Source organism: Python bivittatus, unplaced genomic scaffold (assembly GCF_059951505.1).
Source record: "Python bivittatus isolate LINGU-HERP-01145 unplaced genomic scaffold, Pbiv_v1 ctg000530_np1212, whole genome shotgun sequence".
NCBI classification, from domain to species: Eukaryota; Metazoa; Chordata; class Lepidosauria; order Squamata; family Pythonidae; genus Python; species Python bivittatus.
Genome location: NW_028277085.1, coordinates 3,026,136 through 3,045,643, shown reverse-complemented (window position 1 = coordinate 3,045,643; position 19,508 = coordinate 3,026,136). Strand labels below are relative to the sequence as shown.

The following is a 19,508-nucleotide window of genomic DNA, read 5'->3' as shown; positions in this document are numbered from 1 at the left end:
GCAAGATGGAGGTGCAGCTGTTAATTCTGAGGTTCCTCCTACATATTCTCCTCCTGTGTCCCTTCCCAAGGACAACTCTCTGAACAGCTGTGGTTGCTGGAGGGAACAACACAAGCCGAAATCACATATTCTTTCATTATGGGATGCTTGGTGGGAACGGATCTTCAGGGTCTGTAATGGAGCCACCTGGTATCTCCTCCAGGGTGTGCCTGGACATGGCTCTCTTTGCTGGCAAGTGGAGAAGAGCTGTGGCTTAGAGGCAGAGCCCTTGTTGGCAGGCAAGTCCCAGCTTAATGCTTGGCATCTCAGGTAGGAGTGAGAAAACTCTTGCCTGCAGTGATGAGAACTACCACTGGTCAAAGGATGAGCTTACTCAACACACTAGCTCAGTCTTTGCACCCTAAGGAACTTCTAGGTGTCCGGATTTCAATCCCGGAATTCTCCAGCCAGCCAGCACGGTTGTTATTAAGAATTCTGGGAGCTGATATCCATGTATTTGGAGACAATCCACATTGGAATGACTTCACCAATTGTTTTGTGGTTGACTCAGTTAACCCAACGCATCAGGCTGGCTGGAGGATCCTGGGAGTTGAAGTCCACACATCTTAAAAGTTGAGGTTGAGAAACACTGCACCGCTTTGCATCTGCACAGCACACCTAACACATGGTTACTGGATTTAAACTCCAATATATTAAAACATACACTAACCACATGGGCTGGGTTCACACAGCTCAGGAAGCCCCCTCCCAAAATAATCAAGTTCAAGTTAACCAAGTCTGGGCTAAGGGTACTGTGTAAACCAAGCCAACCGTGTTTTCATTCATTCATAGTGTGAAGACAAGCAAAAAGGTTGATTCAGCTGGGGTTCCTTAGCATCTCCTCTTGCTGTTGAGAACTTGAGAACAAAAGCTATTGGTTGATCCTTGTCCGTGAAAAACTGTGGACAACAAGAACTCAATATTATGATTTTAATTACACATTACAGGCTTATCTCTTCTATGCTTGAAATGACAAGAAAGATGGCATCTTCCCCTTTCAACTTTGGCAACAGGGCAGCATCCTCCCCCACCATGTCTGAGAGTAACAGTTTTCCTCCACTCTTGTTAGGTCCAAGGAATTGGGAAGCTCAACCAACCCCATGATCAAATTGAGCAGCACCACGAGAAAACCCCAGCAAACATGTAAGTTCCTTTGAACTCTGGCTGAAGCAAAGCAATGGCCAACGCAGAGACCTTGGCACCTGAATTTTGCTGATAAAGAGCAAAAGGGGAAACAGTCCCAGTCATAAATGGAGAGGAAGGTCAATGCAGGGAGAACTGTCAGGGAAGCCATAACTTATTTCTGAAGAGCGGCTGATAACGTGTGGTCCATTCTGAAGACCTTGCTAAGTTGGGAGACTCATTTCCTATCCCCCCCACCCCCAGAACATTTTAGGCCTCTGTAGAAAGCTGAGTTTCCTCCAAAAGTCTGATGGACTTCCTCTTTCCAGAAGATGGCCTTCTAATTGGAAGTTTTCTCAAAAGGCGCTTCCGTTCGGAGGCATCACTCTCTCTTTGGAAGGGTTGTCCCTCCCAATCCAGTCAAAAGAGCAAGAATCACAAGAAGCTGCAAAACTGTAGTCGTTGGTTCATCAGCATCTCACTTGGGCAGCCAAGCTGCAGAACATCTGCTCCGTTTTCCCCCACCTGGAAGTGACCATCTTTTCTTGCTTGACCTTTTTTTTTTTTTTTTTGGACAAGCCAGGCAGAGTTTTTCTCCTACCTGCCTCTTCATGGTGAGAAATTGTGCACGGGGGGCGGGGGGGGAGGAAAATGGGACGGGATGGTTGCCTTCAACAGATGCAAGTGACCCAGCCTGCTGAGTCTTGGTGGAGAATGTCACGAGCCTTGCCCTCCAGAGGAGAGTTTGGGGCCAAGGTCACAGGCCTTCCTGAGCATCGTGCCAGGTAAAAAAGCAAAGTGCCAACACTCCCCACTCTTAGCCAGATAACTCCTGGAAGACCCCCAGTTGGAATTAAGGGCAATGTTATCTGGCAGCTTCAACACAAAATATTTGAGCGGGTTCCTTTATTAACTCACTTTGAGGGTTTGGGTAATACTTTGAACCACGAATGGGCTGGATCTGGCCCAGATGTGAAGCCCCAATGAAACCAAACACCCTAGCCAAAAGTAAAACTTAACCAAATTTTGCAGACATCCAGCTGCTGGCATTGCCCTGTGTCTAAGTCCCTCGCTTCCAGCAGCAGACAAAAGACAATATTTTTCGGCAAGAGTTGTTCTGCTGTAGCAAACCGACCGGTCCAGTTTTAGAAGACAACCAGATTAGCCATTAGCGGAGAAGGCTGTGATGGTCCATGCGTCGGTTGGAGATACTCTGCGCTGCAAGGCTAGAAAAGAAGAGGCTGTCTTTTCTACGGCAGACAAACCCCAAATAAGTAACCCCCCCACTCTGGCTTGTAGGCCAAAATTTTCCATCCTTATTTGGAGATGCTGAGAGGGAACCTTTCTGCCTGCAAGCCAGCTGCTCTGCAGTTGAGTTGCAGCCTTTCTCCTAAAGCCAACATAAGATTCTAGCCTTCGTGAGTCTGACTAAAGATCTGATTTAAACAGGAACGTCCAAGAGGCCCTTAGAAGTCAAGTTCTTTGGTCCAACCAGCCAGATATTTTTAATGCCGACCAGCAGCAGCAGCAGCGCCCCCCATTTCAGGCAGTTTTCCCCCATTTGACCTGAAGATACTGAGATCCGAAGCAGAGCACTGCCAGGGGTTAAGCACAGGCTTTTCCGCAGCGGCAAGTCTTGTACAGCGTCTAGAAAAACAAGTAGCAAAGTGCAAACTTCAAGTATGAAAAGGCCCAAGGTTACTGGCGGCGGCTTGCCTGCAGCCCTCTTAAATTTCATACTGCACGAAATTTAGTTTTGGGTCTGGGCCTGCCCACTTCTCAAAATGCACCCCAGCCCCCCAGCACGTCACTGGGGAGCCAGGCTCGGCCTTGCCCCTCCTCCAAACAGCGGCACACCCCTGCAGGAAACGGAACCAGCACCTAAGCGGGTGCTCTATATGCTAAACTCACTGCTTTCCGATAGCTAAGCAGGGTCAGAGCTGATTAGGACTTGGATGGGAGACCACCAGGAGATCCCAAGGTCACAGGCTGGATTGGGAAATTCAAAACACAGCCCAGAAAACAGCAGCGGCAATCCGTTCCCATTGGGTTGCCCAGGAAACAACCCACACATCGCCAGATTGAGTTCAAGTCAAGGAAAATGCGACCTGATCTTAGGTTCGTGGCTTACTCGAAACGAGATTGTGACAGCCTGAAGGTGATTCACACAAATACGGGGGGTGGGATGGCACAATGAAGAGCCCCTTTTAAGGCAATGGTTGCAACCAGATTGCACGGTCTCCGAAGCGGTCCCTCTACTTGCACGAATCCAGGGATTCAACGCCAGGCAAGACACCATCCGGGCCAGGAGTAAATAGATGACTGTCTTGGTTGCAGAGCCCCGTCTTTTCAAAGCCTGCATCCTATTTTCCGTGTGCCAGGAAGCCAGGCTACGGCCTCCGTCTGCGACGGCGGTGCCAGCTTATGAAACAGGCTGCTGACGCATCAAGAAGCCAACCTGTGGCTCGTCCGCGGGGTCACTGCGTGTTTCCCGACAGGGCCGATCGCTCTCCCCTGGCTCTGAGTGACCCTTGGGGGGCCATCCAAGTCAAGGCTGGTTTCCTTTCCCTGCTTTGATTTATCTGCAACACTTCCCAGCAGAAACAAAGCCCGCACATCCAGCCAACTGATCGTCCAGCTCCAGTGACGTTTGCAGCTTCCCCTGCCGCCAACCTCTACCTCCTGAGCGGGATCTGCCCTCAAGGGCTGGCTGTCCGGTTCCCTTCCTAGACTTCCCGGTCCCTGCAAGGAACGCTCCAAATAAAGATGGCTTTAAAACAAACAGGGAAGACTTCCACACTTACATCTGCAACTCCTGACCCGTGCCAAGCTCATTTTTCCAACGCCTTCAGACTGCGGGTGGAGTCTCCCCAAGACCCAAATCCAATTATAAAAATACAGAAGCGTAAACGGCTTTGCTGACGTATTGTAAACGTGTTTCGTGCCAGTCTCGCCACCCGAGCCTTGTGGCAATCGAGGACATCCCCTTTGGTTGCAAGGAGACAAGATCTGCTAAAAGCAAATTCGCTTGAGACTTGGAGACAGGGCTTCATAGTTTTGGTCATCCACATTTGTTTCAACGACATTTATTCCAGGGGAATTGAAGGCCGGACCACAGAAATGGATCCTGCACCTTTCTTCTTGCTAAGAAACCTGTATTTCAATATTGGAAAGATAAGAGTTCCAGTTATTCAAGGGTTGAAAATCTGATGTAACTCATGACTTATATTCAGATACGACAAGCTCTCGTATATTTAATCTGCTTTGCTTTTTTTCTTTCCATATCGTTTCCTTTCTTCCCTTTTTAGTTAACGAAATAACGGCAAAATTCACAGGAAGAAACACATCCGTTAAGGTTCATCTCCAAGAAATGCAGGTTCAAATCAGGTTGTGTGTATTCATCCTGAAAATGTTGTTCACGGACTTCTGAGAAATAATAATTCAGTAATGACTCCGGCTGTTCAAGCTTTGTCCCCCATACAATGGATAGTAAAAGAAAAGGCTCAAGTCCGTTTGAACCATATTTTAGGCACAAAGAATGACTGGGAAATCTTGCTACACCAGTATTTCTCAGAGCTCAGATCTTGGGCTTGGATAAGGTTTTATCCAACTGGTAATAAAACAATGCAATTTAAGTGAGACGTTACTGAACGGCAGGTACTTACTAAGGAAATGTCATTTTTGGACCGTAATTTTGTTTTGTTCTGAGCTAGGCATTTAACCTGATGGGGAAAATGTACCGAACCCCCGTTTCTAGTTTCAGGAAATGCCAAACAATGAAGTTATATAGATTTATAACCTTTTAGCCGTGCAAGATTTTTCACCAGGGGTTATATCAATATAGAAGCATAGGAACTGGACATTGGCTAGTTAACTTGCCTCTTTGGACTTTGAGTGGCCTCCCCGATTGGTATGTTGGACTCCATCTCCCAACAGGCCTTGAAAGCCTGGGCATGGGCCAGAAACGTTGGAAGTTGTAGTTCAGCTGTAGTTCGGAAGAGCCACATTTTATACTCCTGGATCTATGGACCTTGTGGTGGATGGGGCCTCCAAGGATGCTGTTCAGGTACAACGTCCTCTCCAGGTGTCAACTTGATCATGAACAGCCTTGCGTGCATGTCCTACTCTCCCATCTTCTTCCACTGGTGTTACTGGGAATTCCGGATCCAGGAGGAACATCAGTTGATCTTACAAGGGGGGACGTTGGGCCAATTCAGGCAGATAGATTCAGGGGAAACGCCAAGTCACCCCGTCATGGTGTCATCACACAAAGGTTGCAAAACACATCATTCACACCCGTGCAATGATGGCATGACATGTGGGACGTCATTGTGGCTTTTAGGAAGGCAGAGCCAAAGAACTGGGCGCCGCAAAGATGGGAACGCTCGCTTTATCTCCCAGATCCCAAATTTTATTAGCCAAAGATTTCAAATCGCAAATTCTTTGAAGACAAAGAGAAGGGAGGAAGAAATGGATAGCAGGTTGGAGGGGGGCAACATTTAGTCTAGTGTTTCTCAACCTTGGCAACCTGAAGATGCGTGGACTTCAATTCCCAGAATCCCCCAGCCAGCAAGCTGGCTGGGGAATTCTGAGAATTGAACTCCACGCATCTTCAGGTTGCCAAGGTTGAGAAACACTGATTTAGTCAAAAAGAACCATTTCTACCCAGTTTCTGTGGATTCAGACCATGTAAGACATCTGCATCTTAGAAACTGTCCCTTCCTGTGGTTAGTCCCATTTCACCATTGACAAAAACCTTTTTTAAAAAAGCAGATATTGGCCAGCCCGGAGCCCCTGAACCTCCATCTTGCAGAAACAAATCAACACACAATTGCAGTTTCCAAGGATTGTTTTGATTTCAAACAGAAAAAAATAACTCTGCAATTTACTCGGGAGGGTGACGGTAAATGCATGCATTTGCATCTCTACGTGACAGAGCCAAGGGGTGAGATCGTGTCGTTTGTGCGCCTTCCCCAAAAAAGAGTCCCTTGGGTGGACCAACCTTTGCTTTCCTTCCACCTCCCCCAATTTTTGCTTTCGGTTCTCTCGCTTCGCCTAACCACAATGTCTACCAACCAGCCCTGGACTGGATTCAACCCGATCTTTGATTCTGATTTCATTCCTTTTCTTGAGGGGAACGGGAAGGGCGGGTGGCTGGAAAGTATCCTCTCGCGGGATAAATAAAAGTATTTTTTCCAGAAAATCAAGCCTGAGAGGAAAAGGGAAGCGGGGTCGGGCCGAAAGTTCTACTTCCATTTGTGCTTGGAAAGCAAATTCCTTTGACTTCCTCTGTAAACAGCGATGCTAGGAAGGCCAGGAGCTCTTCTCTTCAGGAGGAAAAGAGACCCGTTCACCAAAACGTCTTTTGTGCGACGATTCTTGGCTGGGTCCCTGCAAATTGACTGGGATGGAAGGGGAACACCGTCACAAGCGTTGGTCACGAATGGGGCTGCGTGCTTCCCTTTTTTATGCTCAGAGTTTAGCGTTATGAACGTGAAGAGCACAAGCCAACGCAGAGACCTCCGATCCCCAGAGCCTTGCAAGGGGACCCACCATGAGCGCAAGACCTCCCTTTTCCAGGGGCAGAGAACAAAACACAGTCACTGCTGCTAATCCCAGCGGAGGGCATGAAAGCATTGGGGACCATCCTGAGTTCCAACATCTGGCGGGCCCCAGGAGTGTACTAGAGGTTGTCATACTTCCTCAGGGTGTCTTCCAGCTGCTGGCTGACTCTCTGGTAGAACGCTATCTGCTCCCTGATGTAGGACTGCATCATCTTCTTGAAGTCCAATATGCGCCTCTGGTGAAAGTGGTTCATTTCTGCCTGCAGGGCAAAGCCCACCACGCGGCAACGCTTCCGGATCCCGTCCGCCTCCTCCTGATCCATCTTCCCTTCGTCACTCATTCGCTGGCTCTCCTTCACTTTAGCAAAGGCACCTGTCGGAGGGAAGCAAAGGGACAGCCCGCCAAGGTTATTAAGCCCTCCAAAGATCAATCCGGCCAACGTTAAGTTGGGCAAGCAAGAGGAAAGAATACTCAAGAATGAGAACTCAGGGTCCGGTTAACCTTATGCACTTCTCTAGAAGGTGAGTTGCTTGCCCTGCATCAAGAAACCCACGCCATATCTGTTCAGCTTTGGAAGCAAACCAGCTTTCTTGGTTTGCGATCAGCACCTCTGCGAACAGAGGGCACTGCTTGAGTTTGGAAAGGAAGTAGCATTAGATGGTTAGATCTAAGGCTGCGAACACCCCAGCTGTCCCCAGCTTGATGTCTTTCAGAAGGATGGGGCTACCATCTCCATGATCTCCAACCGACCACCCCCCAACAGAGGAACCTGAACTTCAGCTCTATTTTCCATGAGTCCCAAGGCTGATGACTGCTCACGCCAAATGAGCCCAGATCCTAACCCCGGTGTACAGATAGAATGGATTTGATTCCTGAGGCCTTCCCTGTCAGCCAGGGTGGGAAGAAAAGCAATGCTTTCCAAAACAAGGAGTAAGTGTCAAAAACAACTGTCCAGACCAGTGTTTCTCAACTTTAGCAATTTGAAGATGGGTGGATTTCAACTCCCAGAATTCCCCAGCCAGCATGGCTGGCTGGGGAATTCTGGGAGTTGAAGTCCACCCATCTTCAAGTTGCCAAGGTTGAGAAACACTGGCTTAAACAGACAAGATTGGGCAAGATTCTGCCCCTTCCTAGAGTCCCCTCTTTGGACTGAAAACAGGCCGTGCAACCCACCTTAGTAAGCGTGGTCCTCTAGTTGAAAGTATTGCCTGCTTCAGGGTGGGAAACTGCCATTATTGCTGAACTACAACTCCCAGCAATCCCAGCCAAGAGTGAAGGTTGCTGGGAGTTGTAGTTCAACAGCACCTGTCATTCAGGTTCCCCAGCCAGTCCAAAGCTGGCTTAAAATTAAGTATATTAAGAAAACCGAGCAGGCGCCATAAATATATCAAGGGCAGCCAGCATCCAACAGGATATTCAGTTGCTGCATCGCCATTCCCAGGTCTTTTAAAATTATAGTAATTATTTCTAAAACTGTATGCACGCTGACCAACTTTCTCTTACTTGGGAATCCAACTGGTTTCTATTTCCTTCTGGCAAATCTGTTGCTTCTCAAAATGTCTGCATTATTACCTTAAGGCACTGGGGTTGAGTTACTAAAAACACAATGGAAATATATGCTTCCCGCTTTAGGAACTTGCAGAAGAACTTACAAGAACCAGCCATCATGACGTTCAAGCTAGAATAGGTCCTTGAACACAGCATTATAATATTGCCATGCAACAGAGGCTTTGCAGAAACATTTCTCTCCTGGCACACCCTGGCCTGTGTAAGTATGGGCCAAGTTCAAATATCACACTAAGCAATGGGTTGCGTAAATTGTGGATTGTTGATTAAGCTACAAATGACTCCATTTGCACAATACACTAAGCTATCAGCCTCCATTTACAAACCACGGGGGCTGTGTTCATGCAACATGACAAGCCACCATCAAACAGAGCACATCGGGACCTGGAAAAATGGGAAGCAACCGTAAACGAAGCCAACAGAAAACAAGGCAGCTAGACATGATCTCTGATGACCCAACACAAGCATGAGTTTTCAAGAACTCACAGCAGCAGTTACTAATGGATGGTCCTGTTGAAAGGAGCCCCGTTCGTTTCAAAGAACTAGGAGCAACCCAACAACCCAACAGCAACAAGGGTGATTTGTACTCAAGAACCAAATGAATCCTCTTTCTTTATTTACCTTGTTTTAATCCAGACTTCCCCGCCTGTTCTCCTCCAGAGACCCACCAGCACAGGAGTTATAACCTAATGCATCGGAAGAGCAGCAGCTTGGAGAAGGCAGAGAAAGACCAATAAGTTTCAAGCCTTAGTTGGCCAAGGAGGATAGACCACCAGAGGATGGAAAAGAGAGTAGCAGAAAAGTATTCGCTTTCTTTCTGGGCCTGCCAAAGTATCCCACTTTAAACAACCCATAAAGAACCATTTTCCCACTGGGTTTCGTCCTCCACTTAGCACTGGGTGCCTCTCAATGGGATCTCCGCTTCTCCAAGAGATGATCCTCTCTTGCTGTCAACCTGAAGATATAAGCCATCATGGAAGCCAAGTGGGTGTTACAATGCTTATTGACTTGGCTACCTTCACAGAGAGAAAGGGACAGGCTGGTGAAAGACATGCTAAAACAGAAAGGAAAGGAGAAGCTTCTTGGGCTCCAGAAGTGGATGGACAGATGGACCAGAGGAAGACTTGGCCAATCAGAGATGTGTGTGGACTACTGTAGGAGGACAGCTGTGTTAGTCTACAGTAGCCAAAAGCTAGGAGAAGTCTGGTAGCAGCTCTTCTGACTTGCATATTTGATTCAAAGGCATCAGCTTCCGTGAGCTCACTTCAGAAGCATGGAGTGAGTTCTTGCGATGAAGTGAGTTGTAGCTCACAAATTTGCTTGTTAGGAAAGGTGCTACCAGACTCCTCCTGCTTTGTGGTCTCCAGGGAAGACCTGAGGTTTATTCAAGGGTTAGAAGAATATCTACTTATAATTTATCATCATTATCATCACCAACATCCACCTTATTTTATTCTACTCATGCCGAGGAACTCAGGGAGGCAGGAAAGTTCTCCTGGTCCCCCGTTCCATCCCCTCAATCTCTTCCCATCTAGCATTCATTATTGCCTTACTTTCTGTAAAAGCCAACCATGGGGGTCCATAAACCCTACTTTGCCATTTAATTTCCTGCCTGGTGGTATGTCAAACATGCCTGCTAACATCTTGGGTGGCCCCAGCAAACCCTGGTTTGTTCCCTCAACCATGGCTTAGCATGATCAGCAAAGCCTGTCTTGGTGACACTCCCGCAGTTAAAGAGTTGAGCAAGAGGACCTTGTTGCTGGCTCCCCTTTTACGCAGAAACAACGCAGAGCTGGCCTCAGGGCCCAGAAACATTTTCCCTCCCCAGTGATTCAGACCTTTCTGAGAAAGGAATACACCAGACAATAACAACCTCACCTTGAATCCACAGGTGCGGCTTCAGTGTTGCATATGAATCACCATAGACAGAAACCACAGTAGCCAAACAGCTGTGTCCCCAGATCCCCTTATGGAATTTGCTGCCGAGAGACGGGTAGCAAATGCCCTCCCACCTCCCCAAATTTCAAGGACTTCTGACGCCCTTCCTAGATTCACGCCTCGGGGGATCTACTGCACGAACAATCGTTTTTCTGCATTTTTTTTCCCTTCCCTGCAGATGGCATTAAAATAAGCTATTCGAGCATCCTTAATTCATCCTTGGTCTTGAGAGATTTCAGGATGAAACTGTAACTTGTACCTTTGCTTTGGAAATTTGCAACGATGCACCACCGACAAAGGCCGATATGCCCACGTGCACCATTCGATTTGCAGAAAAATAGCAACATCCTTGGGGGCCACTAAGCTGCAATAAAATCTTCAAGGCTTTCTGCATGTGGAGAAAAAAGGAGGGGGCTCCAAGCCCGTTTCTCAACTTTGGCAACTTTAAGATTTGTGGACTTCAACTCCCAGAATTCCCCAGAGCTGGCCTTGAGCAATTACACTGTGCAACTTTACCAAGATTGACTCGCGCGGCTCTACAAAAGTCTGCCGAGGAGTGCCCCCTATGCCAACCGCACGCTTGGCAGCCATGCAGCCATTGAACCAACTGGAAAAACAAAACGAAAACTGAACCATGGACTCGTTGCAACGTTAACGGTGCTAACTGAGGGTAACTGTCAGCACAGCAACCGCCTGGGAAAATTTCTCCCCAAACTGAAAGCACAACCCCCCCCCCAAAAAAAACCCAGTAGCCAAATTTGCAAACAAGAAAAAGAAAAAAGATGCTTGGCATGCTCTGAGAAGGTGATGATCATTCTCTCTAGCAGGATGCGGCCAGAAGAGATCTCAGCATCGGCTGTGTGGGCGCCGTTGGGGAACTGTGATATCCCCGTGAACTGTGCCTCTGGGTTAATATTAGCCTTTCCCTGGTGTCTGGGCCGTGAGCCAGCGAGATAAGACACTTGCACAGCATGGCACAGAAAGGAACCGCACAGCTCTGTGCCGTGATCCTTTGCGTGTTTTGAACTAGGCTGCCTTTTAAATATTAAACCTGGGTGTGCTTTTCTCGGCCACGCTGCCAATGGGAAGAGCGGACGGCGGCCCCCAGACATTGAATGATGCACCCGGGAAAGTGCGTTCCCCAAATGTGCAGGGCAAGGATCAAAACTATTTCCCATTTCATTTCCATTCAAGGTAACCGAAACGGATTAAACGCAGCCCCTCCAGACGAAGTCCGTTCGTTCAGGACGTATTACAGCTTGGAAGGTTTGAAGCTTAGCTTCTCAGTGCCTGGGGGATCCTCCGCTCAGTTCACAGGCCTGCAGAAGGCAAGTCACGAAATGAACTGGGGGAGGGATTTGAGATGCAGACCCGGACCCAGAATCCTTGCCTCCAGGAGACCGAGCTGTGTTCGTCAAACAAAGAAGCCAGGAAAAAAGTCAAGTCTCTAGTCCTTATGGGTGCAACGGTAGGCAAATCGTCCTGGAATATCACAAGCTAGAGGGGAGGCATTTGGGGGGTAGCTTTGCTGCGAAAAGAAGAAAGCGCTCGCCTCGGTTAGGGGTTAGGGCTTTGGCGTGTGCAGCTTAGTCCGTCTTGCAAAAGCCCAGGCAGCGAATTCAGTTGGTCAAGTCGGACACGTGAACAGAGCCGTCCTCTTCTGCCTGCTTATTCATTTAACCCAGCTTGCTCGATGCTCATTTAAAACACATGTGCAACGAACCGCAGTTGTTTGCAATTTTTCAGCTAAAAAGACATTTAGGGAGAACCCTGAACTTCCTTGTTTTCTGGTCCCAATTCCTGATAAGCCTTCCCTTCATCCCTCTTTCCGCCTTTCAGGAATCCATTTGGAAAAGACTCCGGAGTCAAGGCAAGTTAAGAAAAGGCCGACGGGTTTGAATCATCGATTCTGGGAGTCGCGAATTGCTCGCTTCAGTTTTGAAAGCTCTGGGCCCGAGCTATGAAGTTGTAGGTCCAAAACTAATTCCCAAATTTCCTTGGGAATTAAGTCCTAATGAATCTAAGAGGAGAGGAAAGGAGTTGCTTATGCCTTGCAGAAAAATAGGAAAGCCATTTCCGTCTAAAAAGGACAGCAATCTGCATAAACCTTACAGATGTCTAGGTACGGAAACAGACTGAATCTTCATCTTAATTTCTCTCATTGCAACGGAACTAGAATTCAGCTTTGCTACCGTCCTCTAAAAAGGAAGGATAAACTTCCTCCGCCTTTCTTACTCCTGAGTAGTTCTGCAGAGATTATGCTGGGATAGAGAAGAGATGACCCGTCTTGTTTCTCATACACCTGTGTTATCAATACACATAACTGAAATTAAATTTTGCTTGATGGACCCGTTGAATGGACATCAGAAATGGGGGAACAGATCTAGGGTCAGATTTCGCCCCCCAAAAGAATGGATAAGTCCATCATTTTCAAAACCCATCCACGCAACGGCCCTAATTTAGGATTTTGGCATCGCTTTACATCGTTTGCATGACATATCCACTTTTTATTTTTTATTTGTTTGTTTTCAAATTTATATATGCCGCCCAGCTCACTGTCCAAGTGACTCTAGGCACTGTTACAAGTAAAAAACTATGAAATCTTAGGAAAAAATATACACGTCAAAAACTACAAAGGGTTCAAAATAAAACTAAAAAGTTAAAACTACAAACTGAACAGGCGGAGAGAGCATCGCCAAGCTACCAATTTTGCTTAATGCTTTCCTTTGGATTTCTGCACTGAGCAGCTCTGCCTGTCTGGGTTGACTAGCTAGTTTAAGGGTACCTTCCAGCCGAATAATTCTGTGAGTTCCCTAAGAAAAGATCCTACGAATTGTCTCAATATTGCATACTCCTTCTGGCAGCAATGTTAAAGAGTTCTTGGCAGGGGATATATGTATATGAATTCAGTCATTCAAAAACCCTCTTGGTTTCCACTCATGCCCTGTAATGACGTAATGGTGTGTGGGAACGACCTTGGGAGACAGGAGGAACAGCTGCAGACTAGGCAACGGTCAGATAAGAGGCAGCTGAGCCCACAGAAGGAATGGAGGTGTGGAAAACATCTCAGAAGCTCCCTAGTTTCTTGGACTGTGACAGCGAGCAGGGAGAGAGGTGCTTTCAGACTTGCAAGATTCTGTTAATGCAGTGTTGTCCAAACCTGGCCACTTTAAGATGAGTGGACTTCAACTCCCAGAATTCCCCAGCCAGCATGGGGAAGTCCACTCATCTTAAAGTGGCCAAGTTTGGACAACACTGTGTTAATGTAACCTTACAATGAAGGTAGAAGGTAGCTCTGAGTGTGCTTCTGGTCTGGGTTACCTCATAAGGCTGACATTCCTTTCCTGTATTAGCTGGTTGAGTGGTTCCTGCACTCTTATACGCAAACGACGTTGTAATCAGTTCTGTTTCTTGGATGGGAACGAGAAGGGCTCAGAAAAGAAAACCTAGTAATAAACCACCAGAAAGCTTAAGCCTTAGCCTTGGCAAGAAACGATGATAAACCCAAAACTGGCCAATTGTTGAGAATGCTACTGAACAGGTGGAGATTTATGCCTTCCTTGAAGGCCTGTTCCAACCCTTCTCTCTCCCGGAGAGAAAAACTCTGCAAAAATCTGGCAAGGGACGCTCAGCATGGCTGTCCAGCTACCCAGCATTTTTCCACTGGAAAGGAGCTCCCTTCATCCCTGCAACTTGCAAGGTTTTTGTAGCCAAGATAATCTCTCCGCTTCCCTACAGGGTCCAAGTCTGAACGTTTAGGAAATTGGACATCCTTGAAGCCCCCCAATCAAAGTTGATTAGCGCTATCCTCGCAGTTCCAAGATGTATTAAGAACACAGCCCAGTCTTTAGAGACATGCTTAATCCCCATGGGTGCTGGAGTGCACAACTCTTTTTAACCTCTGGCTAAAGTTAATTTTTTTCCCCAGCCGGTTCAACCTGGCGAAGACAGGTTATCCCACTTCCTAGGATACACGTTGGAGAACATCTGTCCGTGAGGCTTTCAAAATGCCAGAAGTATTCTTAAGCAGTATATTGAGAATGCTAACCTTGAAACTCATCTAAGTCTGGTTTCCAGCCTCAAAGCTCATGGGTTTTTCCACAAGGGGACGTGCCAACTTCTTACTTCTGCATCGTCCTTCTGAAATTTCAGCTGGCCTTCAGTTTGGCCAGGCTGGGGCCCTGCCCTCTGCCATTCTGCAGGGGCACTAGAGAAGTACCCCACACACACACACACCCCTCAGCACATATATCCTGTGGGGACAGCTCAGGAGAGTATCAGGGTATGGTCAAAAAAGCCACTATGATGCCATCAAAGCCCAACCTGCACGCCCATAAAAAAGGGGCAAAGCTTCCACTGCACTTTCATGGCCACCACTGTTATTTTTTTCATCATATCCTACAGATACCCCTGTGTATGTGGGTGGGTGTTATCTGCATTTGACTGCTGGCCTGAAGACTGTAATAAAGGTTTGTTTGGACATCAGCAAGTTTGGCACTTGAGCTTTAGGAAGAAGCCAGGAGGACTCTCCCCAGCAAAGCCACCGGACTAAGGATTGCTAATGATGGCTTCCTGATCTCAGGGAAGGCCACTAACCTTATCTTGTGTTCACCTGAGCTCTGAGTGGAGGGACGGTGCTTCTTGACCTTGTCCCTGCAGCTTATAGTGTTTGGTGGGTGCGTGGGCGTGCAATCTAAAAGAATGTTCTGTGCGTCTCGAAAACAGAGCCAAGGAGATGTTATGGGGCTACGATGCGCTTTTAGCGCCCGTCCGATGTCGCAAGAGCCTTTCTCTCTCTCACAGAGGCTGGAAACGGGTGTAAGAAAAAGCCGGCACTCGGTCTCCCTTGCAACCAGCCTCCTTTGTCTTTGGAGGGCACCATCGCAACCCTCCCAGCCCGCTTCCGGGTCATCAGAATTCCGGAGAGGGAATGCTGGATCCCAAGGAGAAGACGACTTAGCTCCAGCATGCCTGGCTCCCCAAGAACCTGGCAACCAGCATTTCTAGAAGCAGCACCAAACCCGTATTTTGACCCGGAATGCCCTTCTCGCTCAGTCTGTCTAGTTTCAGTGGCTACCAAACCATGGGCAGACGAGTTCAAATCCACCTGCACGATGGATCGCTTGTTCTTCCTCTCCTCCCCGTGTTTTTGCTTTCTCTTTGCACCTCTTTCCTCTCCTTGTCCTCCTCTCTCATCCTGTTCAGCTGTTCCCCGCTTACTCACAGCCCGTCCACCGCTTGTCCCTACTTGTCTTCCACCTTAGCTTCCTGAACACCTGGGATCTCTTTCCAGTTCTCCTCCTCCTTTGGGAACCAATTGCTTCTCCCCCCCACACACCCCCACATACATGCATGGAAACCAACACCAGCCCGATCACTTGGAATGCCTGCAAACATTCCGCGCCCTCCCAACAGGTGAGACAAGGCAGACAAAGCACCCGATTGTCCAAAGGCAAGATCACTCCTTGCCATCGCATCCTTTACAGCCCCCGACGCAGTGCGTTCTCCTGGTTTACCTGGATCTGCTTACCTTTGCAGCAGGCCAACTTCCTATTAACTTAAAAAAAACAAAAATGAAGAAACCAGTCAGGTAGATCAGGGCTGGGAGGTACGCAGAGAAGTTATTTGATCTTGGGCAACTGGTTTGTGCAAGCAGCCTGTTCTTTTCCTGTTTGGACTATCACTCCTTCTCCTCTGTTCAAACCAGGAAAAGCCAGCATTTGTTTTCGACAGATATTTTAAAGAAGGAATGCTTCAAATAGACTAGTCCTGGCTGTGTAAACAGGTGGTCTTATCTCCTTCCTTAATCACCGATGGATTTAGGAAGCTGGCCTCCCGCAAAAGTCAATTAGATAAACCCAGTGGTCTGCCAACTCTATTTGGGGGCTGGGCTGTGTTAAATAAAATAAATCAGGGCTAGTTATCCATACAATTCTTGAATCTCTAGGCTCTGTAAACCACCATTGTTCTAAATCTAAAGCCCATCAAATGCCTTGCACTGATACTCTCGTCATCTCCAGCCTGCATGGCCAACAGTCTTTGGGTGCTGCAGAATTATTCATATCAACTCAGTGGTCTGCTAAATTTCCTGGGGATAAATCAGTGGGGGTAGGGAGGCCTGTGTTAAAGAAAATAAATCAGTGCAAATTATTCACATCACTCCTGGGTTCCTGGTCTCTAATAGACTTCCTGAACCTCAAGACCTCCAAATGCATGACATTGAAACTCTCCATCCAGCATGGCCAACAGTCTATGGCAGTGTTTCTCAACCTTGGCCACTTTAAGATGAGTGGACTTCAACTCCCAGAATTCCCCAGCCAGCCATGCCATTCCCCAGCCACCCTAACCCTAACCCAGCCATGCTGGCTGGGGAATTCTGGGAGTTGAAGTCCACTCATCTTAAAGTGGCCAAGGTTGAGAAACACTGGTCTTTGGGCACCGCAACCCAAGACTTCAAGAAGGCTGTTGTCCTAGCTGCAAGCATGTGAATTTGAAATGGCAAAATGCAACTTGCTTCCACCTCCCTCCTTGCCTTCTCCTGCTTCTCTATCCTCTGGTATTTTGGGAACCATCATCCTGTGTAATACATCCTAACACTTCACATGGGATGAAATGCTAAGAGGCTACAACGTGAGCAGACAATCTTTGCTCGACCCTGCCTTACAAAAAAGGTAAGAAGCCTTACATCTTCTCTGCTCCCCAGAGGCGCTCAAGGTAAGACAGGTTCTGCTGCATTGATACTTCAGTCCTTGGGGCTGAAAAGAGGACGTACCTTTCTGAAGATGAATTATGTCTGGGAAGTTGGAAAGGAGTCCTTGGTACAAGGAAAGAGTATCCAACATGAGAAACAGGTCATTCTTGGGTTGCTCAGCAAACATTTCCCCCACTGTCTCATAGGTCTTGCCCGTGTGGGAGATGGCATTGTTGAGGGCATCAAAACTATAGGGTGGGTCCATCTGGAAGGCTTGGCTGATGGCTTGGAAGGCATTGCCCAGCTTTTGGAACTCTTTGCGAAAACCTCCCACGTGCTTCCTGGCCAGCTCAGAAGCTACACTGGTCAACTGCAGTACGCTGTCGTCCATCTTCTTGCTGAAGGCCTTGAAGGTGTCCACTCGGTCTTCCACGTCCTGCAGGTCTTGGTGTTCTGTTGGGATCTGGAGGGTCAGTAGAAAACTAGCACCCACCATCTCATCCTTCTCTGCCCGACGTTTCCCCATCTTCCATTGCTTGTTGTCGCCACAAGTGAGGAAGTGTTGGAAGCCCTCATACTGGGAAAGCGCCGGGTGGCTGGTCATGTGGTCCATCCACAAGATCAGCCTCCGCTTGCGCTTCTCTATGAAATCCTCCCCAAAGCGCCCCGTGGCTTGCTTCTCTGGCAGGTGGGGTACCGAGATGATGGTGAACTTGTGCAACAGGCGGTTGTACAGCCAGTCAAAGTGTTTGTACCGCCGGTAAACAGGTGAATTTCCATTGCTGGGTGTCAACCGGTAGGAGATGTAGCTCTTGATGCCTTTGAACTTGGTTTGTTTGGTGGGCTCTTCCACAGAACAGACCAAAGGGTGTGGGTTGGACCTCCACTGGGGACCTTTAGAGCCCATGTCTATGTAATAGGCCTCTGCAATCTTGGCCATCATGGGGACATCTCCCAAAATGAAGGCCTCAACCCCAGACCGGACAAAGCTGGAGAAGCGGTTGAGATTCCGTCCCACCACGCTTCCTCTCTTGGAGGACCCAATGCTGTCCTGCCTCTCCAAAGACGGCTTTGCTCGATAGCCAACGTTGTTGGGATGAGCACAGGGCCTGGGGCACGACAGGCTCGGTGACGGATGCCCATTAGTCCCTGCCCCACTCCGGGGTTCCTCCACCACCGTACACTCATCGTCCCAGTCATCCCAGTCATCCTCTTCATCTTCAAAGCTGCCCTGGTGGGAGATGCTTGTGCTGGAAGAGGGCACATAGAAGGAGGAGCCATTTCCAGGAGACCCAGCGGGGCTGTTAGAATAGTTTGTAAATGTTGAGGAGGATCTGGAGCGAAGGATCTGCACGTAGGAGGCAGGGAACAGTCCCGTCTCCCCTCGGGAGTTGGTTCCCTGCAGCCAGCCGTCCAACGACTTTTCGCTGAACAGGACCAGCTCCTCGTTCTCTCGAATACTGATCTCTTCCTTGTTTTCGCTCTGGAAATCGTAAAGTGCTCTAGCGGGGATTGCCATGGGGGTGTCTGGTCAGGCAGCCCGGTCTCTGCCACCAACCCCTGGGTTCTGTTCAAAAGGGACCTTCCCGGGAAAGCTGCAAAAGCTTGTGGCAGAATCTGCGACTGCTCGATGCAAAGGGAACAGGAGGGCTTTCTCCAGCCTTCCCTGAAAAGGGCAAAACCACCTAGTGGTTTTGTAGATGGAGGTTTCAGGCTGGCCGCTGCTTTCACAGTCAGCAGAGGGAGGTTACGAATGATTGGCTCGGGGCGAAGCAAAGAACATCGTCCTCCGGGTCGCAGACCTCAGCCAGGGATGAGGAAGACCGGAAAACCGTCACCACCCCTGTATCCATATCACGCGGCACATGGGTTATCCCTAAATCCCGGGTCTCGTTTTTTAATACCGAAATTATAGGTCAGAATGCGCCATCTTGATCTGATGAGAGGCAGCTAAGGCATTTGGTCTATAGGCTCTAAGCTTGTTGGGCCTAGATAAGGAAACTCGGGGCTCTTCCTGCACTGTGAAGAGAAATCCAGGGCAATTCAGAATTTCTAATGCTTCCCACCGAGGTCTCTCTGGAAGGAAAGAAAGGTTTTAACCAGGAAGAAAAGTCTCTGTCGTTACGAACCAGAAATGTTTTGCAAGTCTGAATAATACTCCCTTTTGGATTGGATTCTAAATCCACCAAGCTCCCAAGGGGTGGAGGAAAAATTTAAAAAGCTGCAAATCAATCCTCAATTGAATGGGTCACGCCTTAGTCCACACAACAAAGTCCACGTGAATTCTGTTTCTTTCTCTCCACCCCCCTTTTTTTTTTGTCCACACCAGAAAAAAAGGGGGGGGGAGAGAAACAGCCCTCGCCCCCCAAAAAAGTTTTACCTCTTTCCAGGATCTGAAACCTTTGGGGCAGGAAGAAGACCCCAAAAGCAACAAGAGAGTTCCCTCTCCCAACCCCCAAAACAGCTCTCTGCAAACTCAAATTCAGATCCACCAGCAGAGTGTAAAATCCCTCCGGGAGCCCAGAACTCTCTTCTGTTGTTCAGTCTCTCCCTAGTCGACTTCCAGCTGCTCAGAAACCAGGACAAC

At 48.2% G+C, this 19,508-nt stretch overlaps 1 protein-coding gene across 2 annotated transcripts; it reads right to left on the bottom strand.

The window, feature by feature from the left end:
* Positions 1-955: 955 nt before the first annotated feature.
* SNX33 (sorting nexin 33) lies at positions 956-19,458 on the bottom strand. 2 transcript variants are annotated; one of them, XR_015797475.1, is made up of 3 exons: positions 17,003-19,458; positions 5,041-7,098; positions 956-4,314 (listed from the first exon to the last, which is right to left on the bottom strand). XR_015797475.1 is itself a non-coding variant. In XM_007433155.3 (2 exons), the coding sequence occupies exons 1-2, from the start codon at positions 18,438-18,440 to the stop codon at positions 6,845-6,847; spliced, it is 1,692 nt and encodes a 563-aa protein (XP_007433217.2). In that variant the 5' UTR covers positions 18,441-19,458; the 3' UTR covers positions 956-6,844. The 2 variants fall into 2 exon arrangements, 1 of the variants encoding a protein (XP_007433217.2); XM_007433155.3 differs by having other exon boundaries at positions 956-7,098.
* Between the last annotated feature and the right edge of the window lie 50 nt (positions 19,459-19,508).